Raw genomic sequence first — 17,970 nt, forward strand, 5'->3', positions numbered from 1 at the left:
GCTGCAAAAGGGTCCATGTCTCTTTAAATATTTATTAATCTCCTAAATGCACAATCTGTACCCAATTACTTTTTTATTCTCTTAGCACAGTTTAATTTAAAATACAACACTCAGTTATTCACATGACATTTATAATGGAATTATTTGCTCAGAGCTGCTATGAGAAGCCACTTTCTCCTTTTATTCAAAAATATAGAAATCTAAGAAAATCCAGTTTGTGCATGACCTTTTTTTTTCCTCCCCCACTTCCCTTTGAATTACATGGCTCCCTCACTCTGAGTATTCACTCTGACTTGCCCAGTAATCAGTCATACTTCGTATCAGGCTGTTAGTATCTGGCTCCTACGTCTTTTACCATAGTTTATAAATCCAATCAGTAGCACAAGGCAGACAAGTTTGCCAAATTCCTGATCTTTGTTTTTAAAAGTGAGGTGCTCACCTGTGCTTATGACAATTTCTCTGCAGTGATAATGAAAAGCAATAAAGAATGAAAATTGTTAACATTAGTGTCTAGGAAAACAGAGTTCAGTATGAAATGCTACAAAAAGATACACACATTAAGACAAAGTCTCACCTTTATTAGAAAACAGTTTTACTATGAAGCTCTGTGATGGTCCCCTCTTGAGTGTTGGGGGAATCTGATATTGTAAGCCATCAGCAAACAAAGAGGGGTTTGCACTCCTTTTACAAAAGTTAACATTCAGTAGAAAAAAAAGACCAAATTTGTTCCCAATATAAATAACTTGTGAGCAAACAACAACAGCAAAAAAAAGTCTATAAATCTGTGAGCAACCAATCTCTATAAAAATCCAGACTTTCTGAAGTGGTGCTGGGGTTGAATGCCTCTTCTTCTCTTTATCAGATCCCTTGTGTGAGCCAGGCAGGAGAGAGGCATTAACCATTGCTCATACAACTGTCCTCTGCCACTGAATGGGAATAGCTAAGACACCCACTTTCCTCAGAACTCCACCCAATTCCACTTTAGGGTCTAACCTGCTCCAAAGTCTAATGGACCCTCATTCCATGTAAATCCCCCAGAAAGCTGCTGACAGACTCCCTTGCATGTCCAACTGTAAGAAACACAAAATGGGGAGTGCAGATATCAGCAAATTCTCCAGCATACTAAGTCCTTGTTTTAACTGTAATATAGTTTCCAAGCTCAAGGCTATGTCTTTATGCTGGCTTCAAGCCTTCCTCTTCAGTTAATGGTAAGACAGCACAAAGCAGTGATGGAGGAGATGAAGGGCAGTCTCAGTGTGACTAACAGATGACTGGCAGTAACATGCTCCCTCAGATGTCCATGTAATCATCATCATCTGTGTCGCTCTCTTGTGAGGACTCTTGGCTCGAGGTTTCCAGGATTTCCAGGGCTGGCTGACTGAGCTTCTCTTTCTTCACATTAGCTGCTGACTGGGATGACAGGATAGCAGACTGCTCCAAATAAAAGACAAGATGGCAGTGAGACCTTTGGTAGCCTACCACAGATTTTATCCTGAACCTCATCTGTACCCCATCCATATAGCTAGCACTGTGACACAATTTCCTTTCATGCTCAAGGCCCCTACATCTTGTGAAGAGACACTAGGACTGCACAGAAAACATGTTATGCAATTTCCTATAGTGCCTCCTGCTGAAAGAGGCTGGGACTGCAGCGAAGAGAGGTGCTTCATAGCCAGCGCTCCTACACAATTTTTTTTTTTTCAGCATTATGGAGTTTCCTTCAGTTGATCCTGACTCCTGTATGGTTTCTTACCTTTAGCTTTTGCTTGGTCTCCTCTGAAATGCTGCCTTTAGGAGACAATAATGTGGGGGTTGGTGGTGTAACGGTGATCTCGGGGGGAAATTTGGTGATGGTTGATGGGATTAAAAGCTTTGGCATGTTGGGAAGAATGCGAGTTTTGATCTTAGTACTGTCTGTACACTGTACACTGTATTCTGACTCTGGCTTGGAACTGGAATCTGTGAGAAGAGGATTAAAAGACATCAGTCATGCAGCTGAAACATGTTAACAGTACCTAGCTAGCAACCTATATGTACTGTATGTAAAACACAGCAGTCAACTACACAGGCACAATTCTAGTCCAGTACATCCACTATCCCCCCTCCCTCTCCCTTCTCATGAGCAGGCACATTTAACCCCCACTTCCTCAACTGCTAAATGCAAAGTATGGTATGATTCCATCCAGCAGAGTAACAGACTGGCTGTTTAGTGAACTTCATCCTCACTTGTTTTCCTGTATGGATTCCATTTTCTCACATGAGAAATGTCTCTCTGTAGAAGTACTAGACAAAATAGCAGGCATGCAATTTCTCACCTTGGCTGCAGCAATGCCCTGAGCTTGTACTGGTCACAGTTTCAGCTTGCCAGTGAACTGCTTCTGAAGATGAAGCAACAGCTGCCATCTTCATCTGTTGGCAAAGCTGGGATTCCTGTTGTTGAAACCCATGAGTTTCCTGGGGTCGCTCCAACTCTTCCTCCTCGGCTAAAAAACAAAATTATGACAGGTCAGTCAGTAATAAAAAGGAAAGGGTGTCGCTATCCTTGAGACCACATTACTTTAGGTTTTCTGCTACAGCATATACACAAGCAGGGATAATCCAAGAAGGTCTGAATTAGGAATCATACTAGAAACAAAATGTGCAAAGAATGCACTCCATATGACCGGAACAAAGAATAAATAAAGATGAGACTCAAACAATTCCAGATCTCAGTGTAATCTTTATCTACTGCCATATGCACTACTCTTCCTCTTATGTAATGTAATGTATTTCTTATATATCGCTACATCCGTTAGGTTCTAAGCGGTTTACAGAAAATATACATTAAGATTAGAAATAAGAAAGGTACTTGAAAAATTCCCTTACTGTCCCGAAGGCTCACAATCTAACTAAAGTACCTGGAGGGTAATAGAGAAGTGAAAAGTAGAGTTAGAGGAAAAATAAAAATAAAATAAACATTTTAACAAGACAGCATTGATCTTTGTACACTGAATTGTACACCAGCATTTCAGATTTCCTCAGCACGTTATTTATTGGACCCCTGATGAAGATTATACGAAACACGGACCGTGTTGGGTCCCTTGCCTGGTAAAAGGTTTTTAATCTAATGTTTTACTTGTTATAAATAAAGTCTGCCTGCATCGTGTACAAAGTCTGCAGTTTTTTGTTTTGCTTGCTCTCCATCATATCAAAACGTAACACATCTTAAACAACTGGTAGATGAGTATGGTGATAAACTGAAAAGGCTTCTTTTGGATTTGAATGAAGCACTAAATTATGCACAATGGAAAAAAGTCCTTAACTTATCAAACTTGCTTCTAGAAGGACTTATCATACACAATTGCCTCCAATATGTATTATTAATACTACAATTGAGCTCTTAGATCCCTGCGCTGGTATCATTCATTGAGCTCTATGAAAAATTCTTCCTATTTATTTCACTAAGCACTTTATGTTTGATTGGTAGTACAGAAAAGATGCATAGAGCTCAATGAATGATATTTAGTACCTGCTATAGCTGATTCAAGAACCCAATTGTAAGCAGTGCAGGGATCTGAGAGCTCAATTGTAGTACAATACATATTGGAGGCAATTGTGTATGATAAGTCCTTCTAGAAGCACTATTAAATGACACAATTTGTGTCTTGTCCACCTTTGATGCAGCAACAAGAGTCTTATCTACTGATAAGATGCCTACCCTCTGCAATGTCCTTTAAATGTGTGCACAGTTGTTCAAACATTTGACTGTTACTGCAACAGATTCAGTAATTGTTGCTGACATAAAGGAGCATTTTGAACAGTTAATCAACACTTATTTCCTGGTTTATCCATTACAGAGCATTGCTTCCCTTTTACTTACACATCTGAAAGATAATCCAGTTATCTTCCCGGAAGACATAAAAACACAGGCAACCGAATCTTTGAGGTTGTACCAAAAGCTTGAAATGGAAGGCTTGAGTTCGACATATCAGGATCCCCCATATTTCCAGAGTGGAATGGGATGATTCATTGCAGGACGTTTAAGCGTGGCTGTGATGAAACGGCCGCGATGAATCATCCCCTTCTGGTGGTACATGGATTGTCAACCTTGATGCTTTCATATATTTGGACATTTTAAATAAACTTTTAATCTACCAACTACTCCTGTTACATCCAGAGACTATTGTTCCACTCTTTTTTGTTTTGGATTCATGTGTGGAACACTGGCCCTTTTATACATAACAAAATTTTATTTGTATACCGCAATACACCATGGAGTTTGATGAAGTTAATATACAAAATCATACCTGTTTGAGGGTTGTATGGATGCTGGGGACAGAGCGCTTGGGGATGGCATCCAATGCCAGGCAATTAGAGGTATATAGTCTAGAGCAGAAAAACAGAAGTTTGTTGTTGTGGGGAGAAGTGAAGAGATTTATATCCAGTGTCCCCCATTTGGAGAAAATCTGACACATATGGTTGTGCTGAGAGACCATTTGTGGGTTGAAGCTCAATTTATTTGATAACACATTCTGCTTCCCCGCTAGATAAACTGCTCTGAGAAGTATGCTGTGAGTAGTCACCCAAGTCCAAATCTGGATTGCTTCCTTGCAAAGGGGGTGAGAACCCGTGCCCCTTGTTTGCTCAGATAGAACATAGTGACTTGATTGTCTGATTGAACAAGGACAACTTTGGGGAGTTTGTCTTGGAATGTTTTAAGAGCACTGCCAATTGCTCATAGTTCTAGATTGATGTGGAGGGTTTGTTCGTAGTAAGACCATACTCCCAGAGTATAGAGGCTATCCAGATGAGCACGCCATCCTAACATCAAAGAATTTGTGATTAGGAGCTTTTGATGGTGGTGGTGATCTGAAAGGGAAGACCTCAAGTAAAGTTGTGAGGAACAGAGAGTGTCTTAGGTCCAAGGTGATTTGGATTAGAGTAGACAGATATTTTGTGGCTTGAGGCCATTGGGTTGACAAGGTTCATTGTGTGATTCTGAGGTAAAGATGTGCGAACAGAGCAACATATACTGAGGACACCATGTGTTCTAGATGCTGTAGCATCTGATGAGCTGCAATGCATGAAAGGGTGGAAATTGTTTGGCACAGGTGAATCACGAGTGTCACTTCTCTGCTGTGGTAGAAAAGCTTGACCTTGTGTAGAACTCCTAGGAACTCCTCCTTCAATAAGGCTTATGATCTTTCTGGGTTATCAGGAAATACTTCGAGTAGAACCTTCAGCCCCTCTCATACAGAGGAACATGTTCTATTGCATATGTAATTGGAGAAGGGCTGAGAATTCTTGGTGAAGGAGGGCCTTCTGGAAGAAGATGAAAGAAGACTCTTTTGGTGAGTGGTTTGGAGGTTTTCTTAGCAAGCGTAGCTGTGAGTGACAACTCAAAGCATTCACTGGTCTGTTGGGATAAGAGTCCTTTGTTAGTGAAAATAGATTAATCTGCCTCTGACAGGAAGATTGTGAGGAAGAGGCAGGGGAATATTGACAATGCTCTCCAGAAAGGAGTCAAAAGGACTGCTGCCGTTTGGATTGAGATTAAGGTTGTGATTTCTGTGGTCTCTGTTTCCTTGTGTGGGGTCGTTAAGCAGCACCTCTAGAAGATGAAGGAGGTGGCTGATTGTAACAGTGTTTAGCGTTATAGTAATATGAACATCTGGATGAGGTAGAATATCTTCTGGATGATGAAATTTGAGAGGTTTGTGGTTTAGATAAAGACTGTGTTTTTGATCTTATTTGTGGCTTCCTCAATTTTTTTTCTCCAAACAGGTTATCTCCATTATAAGGCACATTGGAAAGGCATTCCTGAACTAAAGTGTCTTGATCAGAAACTCAAAGCCAGGCTAAATGTGCACTGTTTACTGCAGAAGTCTGAGAAGAAACATCAAAAGCATCAAAAACTGCACTAGCCATGAGCTTCCTAGTAGTGAGCAAGTTTTAAGATAATTGTTGATATTGCTTTAAATTGTCAGGGGGGGGAGAAATTCCTCAAATTCTAACAATTGTTTTAGTAAACAGTTTGAAGTAAGTGGACATGTAAAACTGGTAGTCCATAATTCTGTTAAGGAGCATAGAAGACTGGAAAATGCATTTGCCAATAGTCTAATGTGCTGGCTACTCTGCACGAAGGAGCAGAAGTGTAAGATCGGGAGCTGTGTAAACACTTCAGAGCAGATTCCATAACTAAATGAGTGGCGTTGAAGTTGAGTTCTGTCAAATTTTGGACACATTTGAATTCTGTACATTGTGTCTATCTTTCTAGGAGCTACCTGGACTGACAGGGGAGTCTCCCAGTTTTTAAATAAAGACTCTTTCATGTCTTTGTGTTAGGGTACCTTAATGTATTCACATTTGGTGGTTCTTCAAAATCAAGAAGTTCAAAAAGTTCAGAACAAGGTTCTTTCTCAGTCTTCATTTTGATGGGCAAAACCTGTCCCATCTGCCTTATAAAGCCAGTAAAAGATATACTTTCTGATGGAGATGTGCTTCATTGAGGACTTTCTATACTGCCTTTTCTGAAAAAAACAGGCCAAATTAGTGTACATACCAAGCATAAGCAATCACATAAAAGTTTAGAAAATGAACTTCATTAAAAACAGAACAGCCAACACTCAGCAAGGCCACATACTCCAAGTCTAAAATCCCAAACACTGTTTAAAAAAAAAAAAAAAAGGATTCTTCTGCTGAGTATTCTGACAACTCCTCATCTGAGTGGTTGGAGATATCTGAGTCACACTCCTTAAAGTACTCCCTACTAGAGGAATCAGGAAGTATACGTCGAGAGGAGTGTTAACTGTGCATCAAGATACAGATCGATGTTCTGAAGCAGGAGATATCTCCTTCACTGATGATGATGCATGTGTCAAGTGAGTCCATGCCAATTCCAATGCTGAGCAGGGTTGTGTGACCTCATCCTTGATCAATGCTCTGACATAGCTTCAGGCTAGGCTGAGGCAGGCACGGAAACCTTTAATACCTGTAAAGACTGCGACTACAGAAGTTCCGAAAGACCTTGCTCTTGAGCATGGCCTGGATCACCTCCTAGAGAGTCAGTACCAGAAAAGAGATCAGCTTGGAAGCAGTCTGCTGTACCGTTTGGTGTGGTGTGAGAGACCTCGATATCAAGGCACACCTATGAGGAGACATCATCTCAGTGAAAGGAGAATGGTTATCTGTGTGTCAGCACTTACTGTGCGTTGAGGAAGATGGCACTTTGGAGGATGCAGTGACATGCCTAGAAGGGGAAGAATGTTTGTACTTCATCCTTTGATACTTGAGGCATCGATGAAGATGATATAAAATCTCGCCTCTGCAAGAAGCCCGACGCTCTGGATGCAATGTTGATGTACTTGGCATCAATGTCGGGTTCACTGGAGGCTAAATGTCAGGTTCCAAGCCCTCCATCATATGGTGATGCAGTACTGAAACATTTTTCGAACTGAAGATTCTGGGCTTTGAGCGACTTCTTTTGCATATAGAGGCACAGTTAATGTCCTGATGTTCAGAACCCAGACACTGAACACACCAATTATGTGGGTCAGAGACTGATATGGTCTGCTCGGTACTGTCTTTGACATGGAGGGGGAAATAAACTGATACCAAATCAAAGGACTCAATGGCCTGCTGAGCTCAAGTGAAAATTATCCTGTAACTGATTGATGCTCCCAGGTACGAAAGAAGACTTAAGGTGGCATGAAGGCCAAAACCAAAACGTTGACAAAAATAAACCAAAGTCAGGATAAATACTGGAACATGATAAAAACAAATAATTATGAAAAAAAAAATGAAAAAGAAGGATAGGAAGGCACAAAAAAATTAGAAAAGAAGAGAAAACTGAAAACACAGCTTTTCAGTTCTATGGAAAACAAACAGCTGATGGTCTCGCAAGCCAATGTTGAGCGGGAGAGCATTAGTGTGCACATGCACGCAGTATGGGCACTGCTTACAAAATTTAAAGTGACAATGCACTTGGTGGTGTCCGTATTGGGTTCTGTAGCTGGTGTCACCCCCACATGAGAATATTATGCCTGCTTGTCCTCTGAGAACCGATGTGTTTTTTAAAAAATTATAGAGTATAGGCTGAAGCACACAAGTTTTTCATTTTTATTTACTTTGGATAGAAGATGTGGTAATGATTAGAGAATGACACGGTGACAAAATTCATCACCATTCCCATCCTCACGGATAACCACAGGAAACAATCCCGTGTCATTCTTTAGTGTCTATATCCACCTCAGTCCTTCTACACCAGCATTCTTCAATGCAAGACATGAGGGTCAGTGGTTGTGCTCATTCATACTCTGATTCTTCCCCTCTCTCCTTAAAGAATGACATGGAGATGGTTTCCCATGGTTATCTGCGGGGACAGAAACAGTGATGAATTTTGTCAGTGTCATGCTCTAGTATTGATTTCTCTTTATGTCTTAATTTTTATATAGATTGGATGATACTTAGCCATATTATTTATCGCTTTATAAACCACTTTCTCAAATAAAAACAGCTGTGCAAAGCAGTGTACAATATGAAAAAAGTCATAAAAAGGTGCATCAAGAGGTGCAACAATTGTAAAATCATACATAGTAATCAACAAAAAGCATGTGGCCTACGTTGTCATTCCAAAGCCCCGGGATAGAGTTATAGGAACTGGATATAAGCCACCAAGTTCTTCTAAACGACCAACTCACCTCCAAGGATGATAGGTTGCTTACACATTACATTTTATGAACTCAGAAGGAAACTCTCTCTGGCCCACTGCAAACATAGGTGCCAGCTCCGTGGGTATAATAGCACCCCCCAATATTCTTTGCAGTATTGCTCAGACATCATATTTAAAATCCTCCTGATGTACAGCTAAAGAGGAAAGCAGGAAGTAAGACTGTCTCTGCACGTAATGCTCCTGCAGTCTACTGGTCAGACATTCCTTAGCCAACCAATATGCTGCAAGGGACGCAGTAGATTAGGATTCCTTAGCCAGCCAATAAGCTGCAAAGGAGGCAGCAGAATAGGAGACATCATTGGTCAGATATTCCTTAGCCAGCCAATAGGCTACAGGGGAAAGCAGGACAGAAGGTTGGTGTCTCCTAAGCTATTCATCCTGCCTCCTTTGCAGCCTATTGGTTGGCTAAGAAATGTCTGCGTAGTGGGCTAATAGCAGGGAGCAGAGGAGAGCAGCAGTGTAAGTCAGACAAGCTCCCTGCTGTAACAGGAAGAAAAGATTATAAATTTTAAACAGAAATTAGTAAGTGCTGAGAGGGCTGCCCCCATGCAAAGAGCCTGTGAGCTGCAGGGAGATGAGAGATGAGAAACAGATTTTCCAGCACGAAGCTTTGCACATAATAGCAACTCTATCATTATCCAGGGGAGGGGGAGTTATTTTACTATTACATATTCTATAAGATATTTGATTATATGGTAGGAAAGGGTGGGAAGGGGGGGTGATAAGAGTTTATGTTTTGTACCAATGATGATTATTAAGTGATGTATTTATTGTTAATTTGTTTGAACATATGTCACACTTATTGTAAGTTTGAAAATGAATAAAGAATTTTTTTTTAAAAAAAGAATCTTAGAATCATTATTATGAGCTACAGGGAAGCAGAGAGATTAAGGCAGTACAAGGAGGTTCTGCATTGCGGAGCTATTTCCAGTCAGTAGTCCTGATATACTATTAGGCTCCGTGTGCGGAAGCAGCAAGATAGGATAGTAGAAAACATCCGGATCTTCAGAGGAACTGCTGGTTCCAGACAGGAGACAGGACAATGACTCAGCGGTACCTAGCTCAAGAAAGCGGTGATACCAGGAAAAACAGGAAATTTAAAATATTTTATTTTTGTGTGCACATAGATATACATTTTTTTTTGTATTTTATTGAACTTTGGAACTGAGAAACATTCTTTGGTTTTAAAAGTCACCTAGTCAAATACTTACCTAAGGCTTTGGAAATCCTAGAATAAAGTTGATATTAATCTGAAAGGTTTGAATATTATCATTAACTATAATGATGTTATCAATGTAAACTTGATCACACTTGAGTGGTAAATTATCTTGCCCTGGATCGGTAGCATGGAATATTGCTACTGCTTGGGTTTTGTCCAGGTACTAGTGACCTAGATTGGCCACCGTGAGAACGGGCTACTGGGTTTGATGGACCATTGGTCTGACCCAGTAAGGCTATTCTTAAACAACATCTGATAACAACAATTGTTGAACATACTTATATAGTTTTCTTTCAACCTCAATTGTTATTGATTTTCTTTTTAGTTGCAACAAATAAGTAGAAATATTTAAATGTTTAACCTCTGTGTTGGTGTAAATTGAAGGGGAAAACTATTGAAACATTTGACCGTGATTATAAAATCTCATACATTTGTGATAATCAAAAACCCTCCCTCCCTGGAGTTCCCATCTTTTATGCATAACTCTGTAGCACCCCTAGCAGTGATCCTTCCATTTTGTAGCTGAACATCGGGTTCTTTTTCCCTACATGCATGACCTTGCATTTCCCTACATTAAAGTTCATTTGCCATTTTTTGGCCCATTTTTCTAGCGTCGTTAGGTCCTTTTGCAGATCTTCGCAGTCTTCCATGGTTTCAACCCTGCGGTAGAGTTTGGTGTCATCCGCAAATTTAATAACTTCGCAATTTGTTCCCGCCTCCAGGTCATTAATAAATATATTGAACAGGAGCGGTCCCAGCACCGACCCCTGCGGAACTCCGCTCGTGACCCCATGCCAGTCTGAGTAATGGCCCTTCACTCCAACCCTCTGTTTCCTGTCTGCCAGCCAGTTTTTGATCCATCGGTGGACCTCCCCTTGCACCCCGTGTCTCCACAGCTTTTTAAGCAGTCTTTCGTGCGGTACCTTGTCAAAGGCTTTTTGAAAGTCAAGGTAAATGATGTCAATGGATTCCCCTTTATCCACCTGTCTGTTTACCCCCTCAAAGAAGTACAATAAGTTTGTGAGGCATGACCTACCCTTGCAGAAGCCGTGCTGGCTCGACTTTAGCTGTCCATTGTTTTCTATGTGTTCACAGATACTGTCCTTAATCAGTGCTTCCATCATTTTTCCCGGGACCGAGGTCAAGCTCACCGGCCTGTAGTTCCCTGGGTCCCCCCTTGAACCCTTCTTGAAGATGGGTGTGACATTTGCAATTTTCCAATCCTCCGGGATCTCTCCAGTTTTTAAGGATAGGTTACATATTTGGCGAAGTGGCTCTGCTATTACGTTCCTTAGTTCCTTGAGTACCCTTGGGTGAATGCCGTCCGGACCTGGCGATTTGTCGCTCTTTAGTCTGTCTATCTGCCTGAGGACATCCTCTTGGCTTACCTCTAGTTGGACCAGCTTTTCATCCCGATCCCCATTTACGATGTCCTCCGGTTCCGGAATATTGGATGTATCCTCCCTCGTGAAGACTGACGTGAAGAACTTATTTAACCTGTCTGCTATCTCTTTTTCCTCTTTTACCACTCCTTTTTTGTCTCCATCATCCAATGGCCCCACTTCTTCCCTTGCCAACAAAAGCAGGTCCTGCTCCATAATGCTGGGCCCGGTTGCGCTATCAGGTTCTGTTGCTCTGCCCACAATGTTGCATAGTTTAGCATCATCAGCAAATAATGTAATTTTGCCTCAAAGCCCCTGAGTTAGATCTCTAATAAAGATATTAAATAGCATCGGGCCCAAGACCGAACCCTGTGGCACTCCACTGGTCACTTTTGATGTTCACCATTACTGTCTGAAGTCTGCCGCTAAGCCAGTCTTGTACCCATGCTGTCAGTGTTTTTCCTAGTCCTAACGAGTTCATCTTGTTCAATAACCTACGGTGTGGAACACTATCAAAAGCCTTGCTAAAGTCTAAATACATGATATCCAGGGACTCACCCTCATCCAGTTTTTTCATTACCCAGTCAAAGAAGCTTATCAGGTTGGATTGACAAGACCTTCCCTTTGTAAAGCCATGCTGGTGGGGATCCCTTAATCTTTCATCATTCAGAAATGTGTCCAATCTATTCTTGATCAACTTCTCCATGAGTTTACTCACTAATGATGTGAGACTCACCGGTCTATAATTTTCAGCTTCTGACCTGCATCCCTTTTGTGGAGCGGGATAACATTGGCAGTTTACCAGTCCAGGGGAACTTTTCCCTCGCTTAAGGAAAGATTGAAGAGCACAGCTAACGGCTCTGCCAGGACATCCCTCAGTTCTCGAAGTACTATAGGGTGTAGATCATCCGGGCCCATAGCTTTGTTTACTTTTAATTTTGATAATTCTTGGTGGACCTCGCTCGCAGTAAATTCCATGTCCCGGAATGGATCCTCCAAATTCCCCTTTGTCTGTAGCTGAGGACCGGATCCTGATGCTTCGCAGGTGAAGACTGAACAGAAGTAGTTGTTGAATATTTCTGCTTTGTTTGCGTCCGAGTCTGTAAAGTTGCCGTCAGATTTCTTTAGGCGCCTAATACCGCTTGTGTTCTTCTTCCTATCGCTAACATATTTAAAAAAGATTTCTCCCCTTTCTTTACCTGCCTAGCTATGTTTTCTTCCATCCGGAGTTTGGCCTCACTGACTGTCGTTTTAACTTTTCTGGATTTGGCCAGATAGGTTTCTTTAGCCTCCGGTCGTTGTGATTGTTTGTAGTTTACGAAAGCTTTTTTCTTTTGCCTTACTAGTTCTGAGATCTCTGCGGAGAACCACTGTGGTCTATTTTTTCTGTACATAGCCTTCCATACTTCGTGTTTGCTTGGTCTGCATGGAGAATAACATAACATAGTACTTATAAACCGTATAACCCTAAGTTCAATGCAGTGAACAAAAGATTAAAAATAACATAACCTAAGGATGATTTAAATTAGTTTGCTAAATATTTTGAAAAAGATGAGTTTTCAATTGAGTTCTAAAGTGCTTGTAAAAGCAAGCACTACGCAACAGTGGCCTAAATTCCCTGTCATAGAAATGCTAGTGTTCCAAGGATTTCTTGCTCTTATAACTTTGAGCAGATGGAAAATTAAACAATGCATGTGATTCTCTCCTATGTTTATGGAATGCTATGAGAAATCTATTGGTCATTTAGTTTGGAGCAATACCATACGCAACTTTGTAACAAAGACAACCTAGCTTAAACAAAACACGGGCCTCCACTGGAAGCCAATGCAACTCATAGTAGAAAGGAGTCACATGATCATATTTCTTTAGACCATAAATTTATTTGACCCCAGTATTTTGAATCAGTCTAAGCCTATCCATTTCTTTCTTGGTACATATCAAATAGACACTGTTACAATAGTTGAGAAGACTTAGAAGTAAGAACTGAACTAAAAGTTTAAAGGCTGGAAACTCAAAATATGATTTTATGGTATGCAGCTTCCACAATGCATCACAGCATCTACTTGCTTTTTCATGGCCAAGTGTTGATCTATAACAACTCCCAATATTTTAATCGTTAGATTGATCTTATAGAGTGTTGAGTCTATAGTAATTGATGGTTCATGTAAAATTCTAGGTGGAGACACAACAAAGAATTTGGTCTTATCATGATTTAATTTGAATTTAAATTCTCGCATCCATGATTCCATCAGTTTCAGTATAGACTCAATTATTTGGGTAATATGAGATATAGCTGTATTACATGGGATGATGATCGTAATGTCATCAGCATAACTAAACAGTCTACAGCCCAGTTTGTTCAAATGAAACTCCAGAGAAGATAGATCTGTTTCTACTGTAAACCGCTTAGAACTTCACAGTACAGCGGTATATAAGAAATAAAGCACAGTTACTTACCGTAACAGGTGTTATCCAGGGACAGCAGGCAGATATTCTTAACACATGGGTGACGTCACCGACGGAGCCCTCGGTACGGACCTTTTTAACTAGAAGTTTCTAGTTGGCCGCACCGCGCGTGCGCGAGTGCCTTCCCGCCCGACGGAGGAGTGCGTGGTCCCCAGTTAGGATAAGCCAGCTAAGAAGCCAACCCGGGGAGGTGGGTGGGACGTAAGAATATCTGCCTGCTGTCCCTGGATAACACCTGTTACGGTAAGTAACTGTGCTTTATCCCAGGACAAGCAGGCAGCATATTCTTAACACATGGGTGACCTCCAAGCTAACAAAGAGGGAGGGGGGATGGTTGGCCATCATGAAAATAAATTCTGTAACACCGATTGGCCGAAGCGACCATCCCGTCTGGAAAAGGCATCCAGACAGTAGTGAGTAGTGAACGTGTGAACTGAGGACCAAGTGGCAGCCTTGCAGATTTCCTCGATGGGCGTGGAACGGAGGAAAGCAACAGAAGCAGCCATAGCTCGGACTCTGTGGGCCGTGACAGCACCTTCCAGTGAGAGACCGGCCCGAGCATAGCAGAATGCAATACAGGCAGCAAGCCAATTTGAAAGTGTCCGTTTGGAGACAGGACGACCCAAACGGTTGGGATCGAAAGACAAAAATAGCTGAGGGGATGTACGGTGAGCTCTGGTACGATCAAGGTAGTAAGCAAGGGCACGCTTACAGTCCAGCGTGTGCAACGCCTGTTCTCCAGGGTGCGAGTGCGGCTTCGGGAAGAAGACGGGCAGCACAATGGACTGGTTAAGGTGAAAAGCCGAGACCACCTTGGGAAGGAATTTAGGGTGGGTACGCAGAACAACCTTGTCATGGTGAAAAACAGTGAACGGTGGGTCGGCAACTAGTGCATGCAGTTCACTGACCCTCCTGGCAGAGGTGATGGCAATTAGGAAGAGCACCTTCCAGGTAAGGAGCCTGAGCGAAGTTGTGGCAAGAGGCTCAAATGGAGGTTTCATGAGTGCTGAGAGAACCACATTCAGGTCCCAGACGACAGGAGGAGGCTTGAGAGGCGGTTTGATATTGAAGAGCCCTCTCATGAATCTGGAAACCAGAGGATGAGCCGTGAGGGGTTTTCCGAAAATAGGCTCATGAAACGCAGTGATGGCACTGAGGTGGACTCTGATAGAGGTAGTTTTGAGGCCAGCATTGGACAGCGAGAGTAAATATTCCAATACAGTTTCCATCGCTAAGGAGGTGGGTTCCTGATGATGCCGGAGACACCACGAGGAGAATCTGGTCCACTTCTGATGGTAACATTGGAGGGTGGCCGGTTTCCTGGAGGCGTCCAATATGAGGCGGACCGGTTGAGATAGATTCTCTGGAGAGGTCAGCCCGAGAGAAACCAAGCTGTCAGGTGGAGCGAAGACAGATTGGGATGCAGTAGAGACTGATGCCGCTGCGTAAGTAGAGTAGGAAACACAGGAAGAGGGATGGGCTCCCTGGAGCTGAGTTGGAGCAGGAGGGAGAACCAGTGTTGGCGAGGCCACCGAGGAGCGATGAGAATCATGGTGGCGTTGTCCTTGCGGAGTTTGGACAAGGTCCGCAACATCAGAGGAAGAGGAGGGAATGCATACAGGAACCGATCCCTCCAATCGAGCAGGAATGCATCCGGGGCCAGACGGTGAGGAGAGAAGAGTCTGGAGCAGAAGAGGGGCAGTTGATGATTGTGAGGTGCTGCAAAGAGGTCCACCTGCGGAGTGCCCCATCGAGCAAAGATGGAGAGCAGAGTCGGAGGGTCCAACATCCACTCGTGAGGTTGAAGAATGCGGCTGAGATTGTCGGCCAGGGAGTTCTGTTCGCCCTGGATATAGACCGCCCTGAGAAAGAGATTGCGGTCCGTGGCCCAGGTCCAGATGCGTAGAGCCTCCAGACAAAGGGGGCGAGATCCGGTGCCGCCCTGCTTGTTGATGTAGTACATGGCGACCTGATTGTCTGTGCACAGGAGGAGAACCTGAGGGCAGAGAAGATGCTGGAAAGCCTTGAGGGCGTAGAACATGGCCCTGAGTTCCAGGAAATTTATGTGATGACGACGCTCCTGTGGGGTCCAAAGTCCCTGGGTGCGTAGATCTCCCAGGTGAGCTCCCCACGCATAGGGGGAGGCATCCGTGGTGATGGTCATAGAGTGAGGGGGTAGATGAAAAAGAAGACCCCTGGAAAGATTGGAGGAGTTCAACCACCATTGGAGAGATTGCTGAAGAGATGATGTCACAGAGATGGGATGAGAAAGAAGATCCGTAGTCTGTGACCACTGGTTGGCGAGAGTCCACTGAGGTGTGCGAAGGTGGAGACGTGCCAGAGGAAGGACATGCACCGTCGAGGCCATGTGACCCAGGAGGACCATCATCTGTCGGGCAGGAATGGAGGGATGCATGAGCACCTGACGACAGAGGTGGAGCAGGGTCTGCTGATGATCGGAGGGGAGAAAAGCCCTCATTAATGTGGTGTCCAGAATGGCTCCAATGAATTGAAGTCGCTGGGTGGGAAGCAGATGCGACTTGGGGTAGTTGATCTCGAACCCCAGGAGGTGGAGGAGAGAGATGGTGTGATGAGTAGCCTGTAGCACAAGTTGAGACGTAGGTGCTTTCACCAACCAGTCGTCCAAGTAGGGGAACACCTGGAGGTTGTGAGACCTGAGGAAGGCCGCTACCACAATGAGGCACTTGGTGAAGACCCTGGGTGAGGAAGCGAGGCCGAACGGTAGCACCTTGTACTGATAGTGGTGGTGCAGCACCTGGAACCGCAGGTAGCGGCGAGAATTCTGATTGATGGAGATGTGAGTGTAGGCCTCTTTGAGGTCCAGGGAACATAGCCAGTCGTGTTGAGAAAGAAGAGGGTAGAGCGTGGCAAGGGAGAGCATTCTGAACTTCTCCTTGACCAGACACTTGTTGAGGTCCCTGAGATCGAGAATGGGACGGAGGTCTCCCGTCTTTTTGGGTACCAGGAAGTAGCGGGAGTAGAATCCCTGACCCCTTTGATCTGGAGGTACTTCTTCGATGGCATTGAGAAGGAGGAGGGATTGAACCTCCCTCAGGAGGAGGGGGGTTTGAGATGAGTGTGAAGCAGACTCTACGGGAGGGTTGTCTGATGGAAGAGTCTGGAAGTTGAGAGAATAGCCGTGGCGGATGATGTTGAGGACCCACTGGTCCGATGTGATGACCTCCCAACGGCTGGAGAATATGGTGAGACGACCTCCGATTGGTTGTGGAAGAGGTAGCGAAGGTGGATGACTGGCTATGCCCTGGAGAGAAGAGTCAAAAGGGCTGGGATTGCTTAGCAGGCTGGAGAGGCTTGGAGGGTTGAGTGGCCTGAGAACGAGCCTGGGTATGGTGCTGTTGTTGACGGGGCCGCCGAGGTTGTTGAGGAGGCGGATTGAGTGGCCTGGCTGAGAACCTGCGTTGGTAAGACGACTGAGGTCGATAAGGACAGGCAGGCGGAGCCTTCTTCTTAGGTTTTATCAGGGTGTCCCACCTGGTTTCATGGGCGGAGAGTTTCTGGGTGGTGGAATCTAGTGACTCTCCAAAAAGTTCATCCCCGAGACAGGGGGCGTTGGCTAGACGATCCTGGTGGTTGATGTCCAGGTCGGAGACTCTCAGCCAGGCCAGGCGGCGCATGGCTACAGCCATGGCAGAGGCACGAGAGGTGAGCTCGAATGAGTCGTATATCGAGCGGACCATAAATTTGCGCAATTGAAGAAGGCCAGAGATGTGCTGTTGGAACAGTGGAACCTTGCGCTCTGGAAGGTATTTCTGAAGGGCGGACAGCTGCTGAACCAAATGTTTCATGTAAAATGAAAAATGGAATGAATAATTATTTGCCCTGTTGGCCAGCATGGCATTCTGGTAGAGCCTCTTGCCAAACTTGTCCATGGTCTTACCCTCTCTGCCAGGAGGGGTAGAGGCATAGACACTGGAGCCCTGAGTCTTTTTCAAGGTGGATTCGACAAGAAGGGACTCATGGGGCAATTGAGACTTGTCGAATCCTGGAATAGGTATTACTCGATAGAGATTGTCCAGTTTACGGGGGGCCCCCGGTACCGTAAGGGGGTTCTCCCAATTTTTGTAAAAAGTCTCCCGTAGGATGTCATGTACGGGGAGCTTGAGGAACTCCTTAGGAGGTTGTTCAAAATCTAAAGCCTCCAGGAAGGCTTG

At 43.8% G+C, this 17,970-nt stretch overlaps 1 protein-coding gene across 6 annotated transcripts in view; it reads right to left on the reverse strand.

Moving 5' to 3' along the window:
* Positions 1-557: 557 nt before the first annotated feature.
* CABIN1 (calcineurin binding protein 1) overlaps positions 558-17,970 on the reverse strand; it is a 223,083-nt gene continuing 205,670 nt past the window's right edge. For all 6 annotated transcript variants that reach the window (XM_033954800.1, XM_033954802.1, XM_033954803.1 and 3 more), the window contains 3 exons: positions 2,316-2,483; positions 1,754-1,959; positions 558-1,431 (listed from right to left, as the gene is read on the reverse strand). In XM_033954800.1, coding sequence (XP_033810691.1) covers positions 1,291-1,431; positions 1,754-1,959; positions 2,316-2,483 — 515 coding nt within the window. In that variant the 3' untranslated portion in view covers positions 558-1,290. The remainder of the gene's footprint in view (positions 1,432-1,753; positions 1,960-2,315; positions 2,484-17,970) is intronic.

The sequence above is a fragment of the Geotrypetes seraphini genome, chromosome 8 (assembly GCF_902459505.1).
Source record: "Geotrypetes seraphini chromosome 8, aGeoSer1.1, whole genome shotgun sequence".
Classification (NCBI taxonomy): Eukaryota; Metazoa; Chordata; class Amphibia; order Gymnophiona; family Dermophiidae; genus Geotrypetes; species Geotrypetes seraphini.